We start from the raw sequence: 12,567 nt of genomic DNA on the forward strand, positions 1-12,567 counted from the left end.
CAGTATCCTGAAAAAGCTTTCCTGAAGTCCAAGTATATGATGTCAAAATTATTTTTTTGTATCCAGTTCGTGTGTTACTGCATCATAGTATCTAGTCATATTGGTCAGACAAGATCGCTCTTTAACAAATCCATGCTGTGACTGCAGTATTCTTACGATAAGTAAAGAAATTTTTGCTGCTTTTCTTTGCCAGACTTCTCGTAATCTGTCTTAGCTTGCCTAACCTACTTTATGACTTGTTTGCAGACTAGTTTATACATATCTTAGTCTTCACCTGATAATTTTTATGCATCCCATTCATTTTTTTTACTGCCACAAGTCTCATCAGTTTATCTGACATCCGTTTAGGTCTAAACCTTGAACAGTATTTCTTAGTTGGTATGAAAATCCTAGTAGCTTCTACAATAAATTTCCTCGATGCTTCCCATTTAGAATTTTCTGTTCGTAACATCATCATTTGTACACTGCATAGAATTTAATAACTGTGAGACCACTGTAGTTACTCTTAAGAAAGCAAAAACCCTTCCCTTGTCACCGTGATTATTGCAACCCAGTGGCTCTTTTACCTGCAGTTTGTATTCGTGGGTAGCACAATTGGTCTAATCACCGTCCTTCCAATACTGGGGGTGGGTGGAAGCCCTGAGTTCAAATCCCGTCAATGGCCGAGGAATTTTTATTTTATTATTATTATTATTTTTTTTTTCTTTTCACAATGTAGCTGAGTTAGTTGGTCTCAGGTGAGGGTAGCATGGTTTTTTCTCCCGGAAACTCAGGCTTTTCTTCCAGCAAACAGCAACCACCAGATTCTTAATGCATGAATAATCTCTGCTGATAATCAGATCAGGAGTACTTCTTCCTCTTTTTACCTCTCTAACCTGCTGCTCTAAAAAGCTATCATCTATAAATCCACAAAATCTTGCTAGTGTGTGAGTGACCAACCCACAAATATCAGCCAATATCTGGAAATTTAAAATCCTCCAATATAAGACATTCTGATTTATTGGTCAACTCAATTTTTCTGTATAGTTTTTGTGATACGCATCACAGTCATTAGGCCTATAACACTCTTGCTCTCATTTTCTTGTTATCAATGGTCACGTCACACAAACTGACTCAATATTTAACGGGCCAATGTCTAGTGGGTGCACTGCCTTAGATTTTATATGCTTCTTAACTAAGAGCATAATCCTTCCCGCTCCTGTCCTGTCTGTTCTTTCTGTACACATTGTACTCCTATTCAAATTCTGCATCTCTGATGTCTGAGTGACACCATGTCTCCGATATCTCTATAATGTTTGCATTTGATGACTTAACTAGTACTTCAAATTCATCAGATTTATTTACTTTACTTCTAAGATTGGTGTACATGCAAGTATACATGCACCTGTTCTTACTCTTTCATTCTTAGTTACCCTAATACAGCCCATGTATTTAATTGTTCCATGATGTCCCACAACAGGACTTATTTCAGTAGAACAAGCAGCAGCCTGTCTTACATATTGGAAAGTATTTTGCCTGGAAAGCAAGACATTCCAATATGTAGGCCATAGGTGCTGACAACGGGGAAAGGACCGTTGCAGTAAACGACTTATCAAATATTGTAAATCTGTTTGTGCACCCTGTTACATATATTTTTTCCTACTGTCCTAATATTTAGCCTTATCCACAGGTATCAACCTCTGATGTTTAGCTTTGGGAGGCGAAATAGAGTCCTAAAATATATTTTGAACCATGAATGGAGCCGAAATAATACTTTCTTCCTCCCCAGTTAATAGACCATAGGTGGTCACCCCCTCTCTCCCTGTTATCGGCGCCTATGGCCCGTCCTACATGTATTGTAAAGTCTTTCATATTGGAGAGTTCTCAGCTTTTACAGATTTGAGGTTGACAGTTTTAAATTGTTTTACGAACCAGTAAAACAACATTATTTTGCGAACCATTGGTCAGCTGACCACTGGTTCGGAAAACACTGCTTTTAACGAATTCAGCAAACATCTGAACTTGCGTATTTCTATTATCTTTCAGACTTTCGTTTTAAGAAGGGGCGATGGAGATAATCTGCCTTTTATGAGCTTTGCTTCTCGCAAAGTTCGAGTGTAAATAGTTTTGCAGTCAAGATTGACAAGTATTGAATGAATCCCCAGCTGTCTCGCCAAGGGGGTTTGTGTACTTTCTGGGTGGGGATGATTTCGTAAATGTAAGGGCAGTGAAATAGCATGTTTGTGCCTTATGCATAGCGGTTCCTAAACTCTAGTTTAACTCCTCCTTGTACACTGTGATGATACAGGACTCTATAAACCACAGAAATTAGTCTTGTTCTGTCGTTTAGAAAAAAAATAAGGGCAGGAGCGTCCAACATTTTTAGCTATGGAGCAAAAACGGATAAAATGCCGAATGTCACAGCATGCATAAGTACCGCTAGAAGCTGCCGCGGGCCGCAAGGATAGTTACTTACCACTAATTACGCATTTTTTGAAATTTGTTAATTATTTATCTAATAACACGAAAATCCAGTATTACATAACACTAATAACATTCTTATTATATGAGCCCTCGTGGTAGCACAGTTGGTAGAATCGCCGTCCTCTCTACACCAGGTGGAAAAGATCTGAGTTCGAGTCTCGTCGATGATGTGAGGAATTTTAATAGGCCTTTTTCACAACTTGGCTGAGTTAGTCGGTCTCAGGCGAGGGTAATATGGTTTTTTTCTCCCGGAAACTCGGGATTTTTTTCCAGCAAACAGAAAATCGACCACAGAATACAGTAATTTACAGACAATATACACGGAGAAAAATAGCCTTAGTCGCTGCTGCTCCTAAAACACCACTACAAGAACAACATCTCATTATATGGTTATAATAATGTTAAATATTGAGGAAGACACTTTAAAAATCATAAGAAAGCGATATATAAATATCGATTTACTAAAAATGATATTTTCAAAAGTCAATGTGAAACTTATTTGTGACAAGCTAGTTTTAAATTAGGGGTGGGGGGACGAAATAACACTTAGTCTGTGCACACGGCTGCGGACCGCATAAAATTACCCAAGGGGCTCACATCTGGTGAGCACACCCAGGCACATCTTGGCACACCCTGGGTCCTGAGCTGGATATCATAATTCTTCTCTTCCATGGTGATTCCCTTCTACTTTTGATTCTTGTTCCCCCCCCCCCCCCCCCCATCTCTCTCTCTCTCTCTGGGTAACTCAGAATTTTTTTTTGGCTGGTGCAGCATATGCCTCAGGCTTCCTTGCGCTATGTGGCTAATAATAATAATAATAATAATAAAAGTGAAGGAATGGACCGCGGGTTTGGCCACCTTGTATAAGGGTATTTAGCAGCTTCTTTCTAATGTGCAGTTTAGACATGTATGGTGTCTTCTGTACAGCGGCTCCAGAATGCTAGTTCAACTCCGTCTTTGTACACTGTGATGATACAGAAATCTGTAAAACGGCCAGAAATGTTTGTGAAGTGTGAGTGTGTTGTTTAGTTTATGTGCAGTTAACTTTTTTTTTTTATATGTAAATATATTAATCACTGAGAAGATGTGTACCTTGGGTAGTTATCCGGCTTGTTCTTCCATCTACACGTAACACTGATTAATAATGCTTTTTAAAGTACTTTTGACTTAGTGAGGGTGCAGTTAATTCAGTTAACAGTTATTGTTTCTTATTTTATGTTCTCTCTCTCTCTCTCTCTCTCTCTCTCTCTCTCTCTCTCTCTCTCTGGGCAATGTGTAAAATTATTAATTATTCAATTTGATTTTAAATGTTTTTTCATTCGCACCCCTGTTTTTCATATTTTCCCAACCCAACTTTTTCAATTCAGCTGTTCAAAACAAACTGCTTAGGATGTTGTGATGGTGAAGAATACAAATTTTACAAACCACATACAAGTAGGTGGTAATGGCGTCATATACGCCTACTTAGTGTGATGAGTCCTCGTCGTTTTATTGAGGCATCGCTCTTCTGTGCACAGCCATATTTGGGCTACACAAAAAAATTAAACCTTTTTCAGAATGAAATTTTGGAATTTTAATTGCCAAATTTTTACTTTACGTTATTTGGTTATAAACCATTTTTATGGTTGTGATATTGCTACGCCAATAAGGTAGTAAAACTGACATTTTACAAGAGAAAAGAATTTTAAAAGAAGTAAGGGCGGGTGTATCAACCTACACAATCAACAGTATCCAAACTTTGGAAACGAAAGAAGTGTTTTATAACATGCGCCGATATTTGGGATTGCCTATTTACAAAATCACCTTGATGAATAAAGTGTTTTCGGGTCAAACGTGCACCAGAGGTTTCCCCCATCTCCGCGTAGTATACATTGTCGTATACTGTAAAGGCCAGAGATTTAAAAGTGTATGGATATTGTGATGTGTAATGTTTTGTACCGTTGTTCATCTGGCCTTTTAGCGGTTGGGCTCCTAATGGGACCAACCGTTGCCCACACTTGGCCCCGTGGAGGCAGACCAGGTACACTCAGTATAGTTATATTTACTCTGGCAGGTCCTGCCACCTAATTTCCTGAGATTTCAGTGGCCAGGACCTTAAAAAAAAAAAATTAAAAAAAAAAAAAAGTTACTATAATTTACGCTGATATATATAGTGTGGGTTTGGAATGATTTTGATTTCATTAGACGCGGTCGCAAAGTTAGAGAGAGGGTGGGGAGATTGAAGACTGGGGGGTAAGACAGAGGTGGGGTCAATGTAGAAGGCGACCCCAGATGGTCAGTGAGGCATGCCCATGCCCCACCAGAGGGAAGAAAATGGGGTGGTCAGGAGAGGAGGATACAATCTTCTCCCCCCCCCCCAACCCAGGAAGTAGGAATAAAGTACCATGCAAGAGTGCACTGGTATGGGGAGGTCAATGGCCTTGGAAGCAATAGTCATGTCCGGTAAGTTTGTCTCAGAGGTCACAGCTGCTGGTGTCAGGTTCAGGAGATGTGTAGTCAAGTCTGACTTGGTGATCACTGATGTCTTCTACCGCAGAGGGATCTTGAGACAGGTGAGCAGTGGACTGTGTCAATACCGTGCCCGGTCCTGGTCCTGTTGCAGAAGGACCTTGATGGATAGCCCTTCTTCTCTCCCCGCTCCCGTTTTTCTTTTCGTTGTGTCTATCAGTATGGTGGAATTTTATCTCCCTCTTCCCAAAATTCACTGCACTGAATAATGGATTGTGTCTTATTATATGACGTTTTACTACTGTTGGTAGAATTAGAGTACTGTATATGATTTTCAAATTTGATAATACAGGCTAATTTAAAGCAGCTTCACAGTTTTCTAAGTCTATATAACTTTTTGTATTTTTGAACATATTAAGAGCTGAATGAAAGATGTGGTCTAGAAGTTTTTATTGGTAACTAATGATTACAATATTTGCTGGTAGTTGGTGCGCTTGTAATATAAGAATAAAATCAGGCATGCAATGGAGAAGGACGCAGCGCATTTTTCTGTTTCAGCAATTAAAGTTCCAAACGCAAGTTCAAAAAATTTGCGCATGTGGTATGAGAAACAGCTTCCCGTTTACAACTGGCGCAGAAATTGCAAGTAATCATCCAATTTTTGGGATGTATTTCATACATCCCAAAAATTGGATGATTACGTGCAATGCTGAAACTGTGGAAAACGTGCAGAGCGCTTTTGTTCAAAGTCCTGGAAAATCATATCAAGCTAGTCATAAACTCACAGTAAACCGTCCTACCGTGTGGAGAATTTTGAGAAAACGGTTGTGCAAATGCACAACTGAAAATTATAATAGTTATCACGGATGACAAGAAAGTCGCAATTTCTGTATCTACGTTTTGTAGCAAATGGACAACAAAGTAGGTTTCAGTGACTGTTTCATCTTCAGCGATGAGGGCACTTTCGTTTGATGCACTAGTAAATCAAAATGTTAGAATCTGGGGATTTGAGGAAACCACATGCTCACGTGAAGCTTATGCGTACAGTTCCAAGATGAACATTTGTCGCTGACGAAGGGTAGTGGTCCAGTTTTCTTTATGAAAGCTCCATCGTCGGGAGCTTGTGTATCTTGACACAAAAAAAAAACAAAAAACTTCCATATACTACAGCTTATTAAAGACGACCCATATCAATCAGACTATGTAATGACATTAATTACATTTTATAAGATGGCGTAAGTTCTAAGTTAGGTAAAGGAAACGACTTATTTCGAAGAGGCTTCAAAAGGAACGCTGAGCTTTTAGAAATAAAATTTGAAATCATTTTGCACAGGATTATGCAAAAGCCTATAAATACCGAGGCGACCAATTTCAACCAACATGTGGCTATGGGCTGTAATCTATTCTTCATAAGACAAAGATCATAGAATCATCTGTGAAAAGAATGCTTATTGTTTCATAATAAATATTTGATAAAGCTTTTGTATATTTTTTTTAGAGTTTTGAATAATTCAGAGGACCAGACTGGCGAAATATAATCCAGGATTGGTAAGACTACATCTGAAACTGTAATTGAAAAACGATATCTTAATTGCTACTGATGAGGTAACATGTTACATATTTGAGCGTCTGCGCTTGTAGCACAGTGGTATCCGTAACCGTCCTCCCCACACTGGGTGGAAAAGGCCAGGGTTCGAATCCCGTCGATGACGCGAGGAACTTTAATGGGTTTTTTCACTCCGTGGCTGAGTTAGTCGGTCTCAGGCGTAGATAGCAAGGTTTTGTCCCTAGGCAACTCGGGCTTTTCGTCCAGCAAAACAGGCAAATTGACCATAGAACACACGCAATTTACAGACATAATGCACGGCAGATGAATTTAATTATTCGGGTGGCCTAAAAATAATATATATATATATATATATATTTTTTTTTTTTTTTTTTGTTACATATTTGAGCGACTGTGTAAGACTGACTTTCGTTGGGTCGTATACGGCAGGATTGGCGGTGGTCACAAATTAGATGTTACAGTCACTAATAAAAACTTCTGAGACCAGTGTTTTTCATTCAGTTCTTACTAAGTGTTATCAAGTTTCTCGAAGACGTTGCAGTCTTTAAAACAAATTATAAAGTTACTTTTAAGTTATTCTCTATTTTCACTTTCGGGAAAATACAGGATAACTTAAAATTTTGTGAAAATTTTAACTTACTGTTAAATTATAAATGTTGTATATAATACGAGTGACGTGTATCACGTATATATAATACACTTGAATATGTAGTGCGAGCGCAAATCGAAAAGTAAGATCGCCAGTGTTTTATTTTCAAAAGTTAGTGAGATACAGAAAAGAAATTATATATAGCGACAAAGAGAGCAAATGTGGACATTCAACATTTATCCTAACTGCTCCTGAGATTTTCGAAATCTTGTTGCAGGAAAGTGTGACCCTGGCGCACCATTATCGCACTGCTGACTTACCCTTATTATTCTTGGGGAACTGTTTTCCTACAAAATATTTCATTTGAAGTAAGGAAACAGATGAAAAACTTAAGTTTATAAATCAGGTTTAAATGGGTGGGGATGCTGTAAAATATGCCATTCAGTCTGTTCTAACCTATCTGCTTTCAGTTATGCACTGTCATGCAAGGTGATGACGTCTGCATGAGGATTGAGGTTGTTTTCTTTTTATGACACTTCTTAATTCCTGTCAAGTTGGACAATATGTTTTAGCATTAACAGTGCTGTCCTTTGCTACCAAATCGATCTCTAGATTTTTTTCTGATCCAGAAGATTGCACACATCACTTTTCTTGTAGAAAGTGTTTGTTTGAAAAGTAGGTCAGTCGGATTAGTTTAATCTAATTTGTCAGGAAGTGTTCCAATAAACGTTCAAAGTTACATTTCTGTTCTACATCTACTTTTTAAATTTAAACTTTGGAGACCTTACTTTCCGTTTTGTCCTCGTACTGAGCTGACTTTGAAAAACCTCAACTCCTTGATGTAGTCATCATCTTGAATAACAGTGCAAGACCACCACTTTATTTTATTTTATCTCAGTTTTATTTTGTTTAACCCTTATTAATAGTAGATGCTATAAACTTTGGTTCCTTGCATCATTCTACCGTTTTTCAAATCAGATCCTCGTCCGTCTTTATCTCTGTAATCCATGTGTATGGTCTCTTAATCAGTGTGCTACTTCAATATATTATGAATTGACCGTGGTTACAGCACACAACTGCGAAATATGGTAATAATTGTATTCTTATCAGAATGATTATTTTAAACTGTTCTGACATCTGTGGGCTTTATATTTACCTATTATTTATTATTTACCTATTATTTACCAATTGCGATATATACATCTGGAAACTTGGACTATGAGGAAAAAGGATTAAAGCAGAATGCAGGGGGCAGAAATGAGGTTTGCAAGGACTCGGAGCATAACTGGAAAGACAAGACGCAACAAAATCAAGAATGATGTGATTAGGGAGAGAATTCAGGTAGTAAAGCTCCAGAGTAAGATTGAAAGGTCCCGTTTGAGATGGTTCGGACATTTCAAGAGGATGAACGAGAGGTTTTTGCCAAGAAGAATATTTGAGTTGCAACTAAAGGACAAAAGACCAAGAATGGGGTGGCAGGACATGATAAACCGATGTCATTAAGAGAGTTGGAAACTGGAGTGAAATGAACAACGGAGGGAAGTACACGGACAGGACATGGTGGCGAGGCTTCTTACATCGTCCCTTGGAACAGCGGAACGATGACAATGATGATGTATAGATTACATTATCTTTTGCAATTAAAGCTCGTGTAAAGTTTCCTGTTTTGACATTAAAGCTATTTTTTTCGGAACACAGTGCCTTACGTGATAAAGACATTATACCATTGTAAATAATAATAATAAAACTAAAATTAGTATCCCTAATATCATTACTTGAAATTTCTCTCTTCCTTGGAATTTTCATGGTGCCCTTTGTGTGCATATTTTTTTTAGGACCCGATTAAAGTCTGATATATCCGTCTGGTGATTGCAGGAGTTCAGTAACGCACTCGCTTGAGTTGGCCGATGTTCGAGTATACGCGACTATTAAATACATTCAATTAATATCATTACTTGAAATATCTCTCCTCCTCTAGAATTTTCACGGTGCCCTTTGTGTGCATATTTTTTCTAGGCCCCGAATAAAGTCTGATATATCCGACTGGTGAGTGCAGGAGTTCAGTAACGCACTCGTTTGAGTTGGCCGCCTTCAAGTATACGTGACTACTAAATACAGTACATTTAATTAATGATTGCATTCGTTGTCAAAATGAGTAGATGTAAAATCCTCGAACTTATATTGTCTTGCAGGAATATAAACAGAATATTTAAAATTTGGAAATACGCTTTCTGAATAAGCCACATTTTGTTATTATAACATGATTTCATTTTCGTATACGGTACATGTAATATATATTTTATTTATTTATTATTTTTTTAAAATTGATTTTAAATTGCTCGAAACTGGCGCAGCGATCGGAGTGGCTCTCCAGTTCGTAATCGTATACTTAAGAAGGATTGGAATTTTGGAATTTGAGAGAGCGTGCACTTTTATATGTCTCTACGAGTTTTTACACTACAGATTTTAAACGCGGAACTCGCGTTTCAGTATTTTAAGGTGACCAAATGTTTTTCATTCATATTTCGTTTACTTTACTTATAATGCAAAAGGTTTCAATTGGATTTCGTTTTATTTATTTTCTCCTGTTTTATGGGTCCTTTCCTTGGTAGAGGAAACAAAAAATAGCCGGAGAAAAAAATATATTTGTTCTAGTATTAGTAAAAACTTTCCTGTCATCATTTCAAATAATAGTCATTTATATACCTACACGTAGCTGAAGGTTTATTAAAATACTGAATGGAAGATATTGATAATATACTTTACTTTTATGCGTATATATTACAATAGTATTGAATAAACTCATTTTATTTGCAATAAAGATTATTTTTACTGTAATCAAAATATTGACCTTTACAGCGTCAGATCGAAAAGGGTAACGACCTATTGGAGGAGGCGTCCGCTTTAGGTAAGGGGACGCCTACTGTTGGTTCTGCTACCGGCTCCACCTCCGTTAAATCCCCTCAAGATGGTTCGAATTCGGGTGGGGTACAAGATCTTGCAGCATCCCTTAGGCAACACCTGGGAAGCTTTAGCGAACGATTGGAGGACACACGTGAAAGGTTAGAGGACACTGCGAAATGCTACCACCTGTTAGATAAAGTAAGTAACAAACTAATAAGGTTGATACTCTTTTCGAATAAGCGTTTCATTTCAGAATATAATTCTGAAATGAAACTGCTTTTCTGAAACTCATTTAATGAAACTGGGCAGTAAACAACAGAAATAATTTAAACTTACATAAAATTTATCAATTTTTTGTTATAATTTTTTTGAAAAATTTAATGGTTATTCACCAAAAGAATTATATATTCCCCATATCTAACAATAAAATTTTATTTAATTATAAACTTGCATATTTAAGCATAAGAACAGTAGCATTTTATTATCTATTTTATTTACAAAGTAATGAGTAATAAGTTTTTATATTGATCAGGTTAAAGTTATAATAATCTTTAATCTGATCATTGATGTAAAGAAAAAAAAAATAGATGTAAAAAATCGTTTTATCCAGATTTTTATAATAATATTTTTTAGTTGTCTAATAGTTTCTCCCCTTGGCAATTTCCATATTGCTGAGTGGGCTTATCACTTTTCACCCATTTGAAAAAAAAATTGGTTTTACATCCTTTTAATTTATTTAATGTGGAGCTGAGTTAGCCAGTCCTATTTGAAGATATGGAACCCATTTTGGATGCTTGTGGTTATTTGTATTTATATCACTCATGCTATATTTGTATTATTATCACTCATGCTATATTTGTATTTATTATCACTCATGCTATATTTGTATTTATATCACTTATGCTAACATTTGCAGATAATTCCCGATGAAGATGGTGGGGGGAAACAAATACTGGATTTAGGAAGTTTGGGACCCTGGTGCATATATGTTTAAAGGGCCTAAAATAAAGTCATGGGGAGTTTGCAGCAACAGTTATTTTATTGTTCATTCAGGGATCTCCTGCTGCCTTTGGGCTTAGAGGAAACTGTAAATCTGGTCTTGGGTGGATAAATTTAATAACTAACGATAGAAAAGTGAATTTTCTGATTAAGAGAATGCATAAATTAATAAAACTAACTATAAAAAATTTAAATATATAAATTATAAAATTATTTTAATTCTAAAATATATAATTATACCTGTATTAAGCATAATTTTATAATTAAATAAATCATAAATTAAGAGCCTAATAAAACAGTTTCACTGAGGAAATATGTAAGCTTACCCTAAGTCAATTAAAATAATATTATAATTGAATTATTTTAATGTAATTAATATATTTAAGCAATGCTATAATAGTAAAAGTTTAATTAAACTTGTGAAATATGTTCTTGTTTATACTCCAGCTTGACAACCAGGTCAGAGGAATTTACAATAAATTGTGAATACAATCTTTAATTGTATTTAGCAGTTATAGGCTTGAACCACAGTCCACTTAAGGAGTGTGGGTTCCTTCAGTCTTGCCCCTTACCACTCTGCTACAGCAGGCCTTATAGTGTTATTTACACTCTTTCTGTGTTATTCAAAGAGTGTAATTTCAAGGAATTATATCAATCATTATATCACTGCATTGTTTTTATTTATTGCAGTTTCCATTCAGGTTTTTAAAATTCCTAATTGTGTTTGGTAAATTCCGTTATATTTATGTTTACAAACAAACTGTGACCTTTATCGTAGCCCATGAATATGCCACCCTGTTAAAGCTTGCAAAAGGTCAGAGATGCAGTTGTACATTCAAAAACTCAGTATAAAAGTTTTTTTCACCCAAAGCTGTGGTTAAGTCTCAGGAGAAGGTGGTGGATTTATTTTATTTAATTAATTTTATTTTATTTAATTGTAAGGTAAGATTAAATTTATTTATTAAATATTAAATTTAATATTATATAAATTATATAAAATATCATATAATATAAAATTTAATTTAATATTAAATTTATTCAATTTTACCTGGAAAATTTGGCTATCCAGAAGAGGTCTGACATCAATTATTCCAGATAACCGATGCTGTATTGTATTTTTTTCAAAAAGTGATGTTTTATAATAATTTTCTAATGTGTTTTTCTAAAATTAAGCACAAAACAGTTTAACACTAAGCAAAAAAATAAGATGACCATTGCTAATTACAAGTTTGAACACATTTCTGATTAATCATGAGAATTGGTGCATAATATTGACCATGAGAGCCAGTGTGTAATTTTTGCATGTGTGGTATACATTTTTAGCAAAAAAAGTACATTTAATCTTGTTTTTGTTGCCAAATGTTAGCATTCTAATCATTAAATATTTTTTAATTTGAGCACTAGTTGAGAGTGACATGACTCAGCAGCCCACTTTTCATAAGCCATTCTGAGAAAAATCGTATTGACTGGCACAAACGTTTTCACTTCTGACTTGTTTCTTTCTTCAGTCATTCTTTTAATAGTTTGTAATGCTGTACTGATCCTTTTTCTGTTTTTGGCCTTGGCCAGATAATGCAATGAACAGATTTTGGTTAGT

The 12,567-nt window shown here is 35.8% G+C and overlaps 1 protein-coding gene across 3 annotated transcripts in view; it reads left to right on the forward strand.

Annotated features, from left to right (window-relative positions):
* LOC150090018 (pleckstrin homology domain-containing family G member 4B-like) overlaps window positions 1–12,567 on the forward strand; it is a 1,014,666-nt gene that overhangs the window by 920,228 nt on the left and 81,871 nt on the right. For all 3 annotated transcript variants that reach the window (XM_090389713.1, XM_090389714.1, XM_090389715.1), the window contains one exon: window positions 9,927–10,169. In XM_090389713.1, coding sequence (XP_090245839.1) covers window positions 9,927–10,169 — 243 coding nt within the window. The remainder of the gene's footprint in view (window positions 1–9,926; window positions 10,170–12,567) is intronic.

This window comes from Mastigoproctus giganteus, chromosome 2 (genome assembly GCF_048544385.1).
Source record: "Mastigoproctus giganteus isolate SK-2022 chromosome 2, ASM4854438v1, whole genome shotgun sequence".
In the NCBI taxonomy this organism is placed as follows: Eukaryota; Metazoa; Arthropoda; class Arachnida; order Uropygi; family Thelyphonidae; genus Mastigoproctus; species Mastigoproctus giganteus.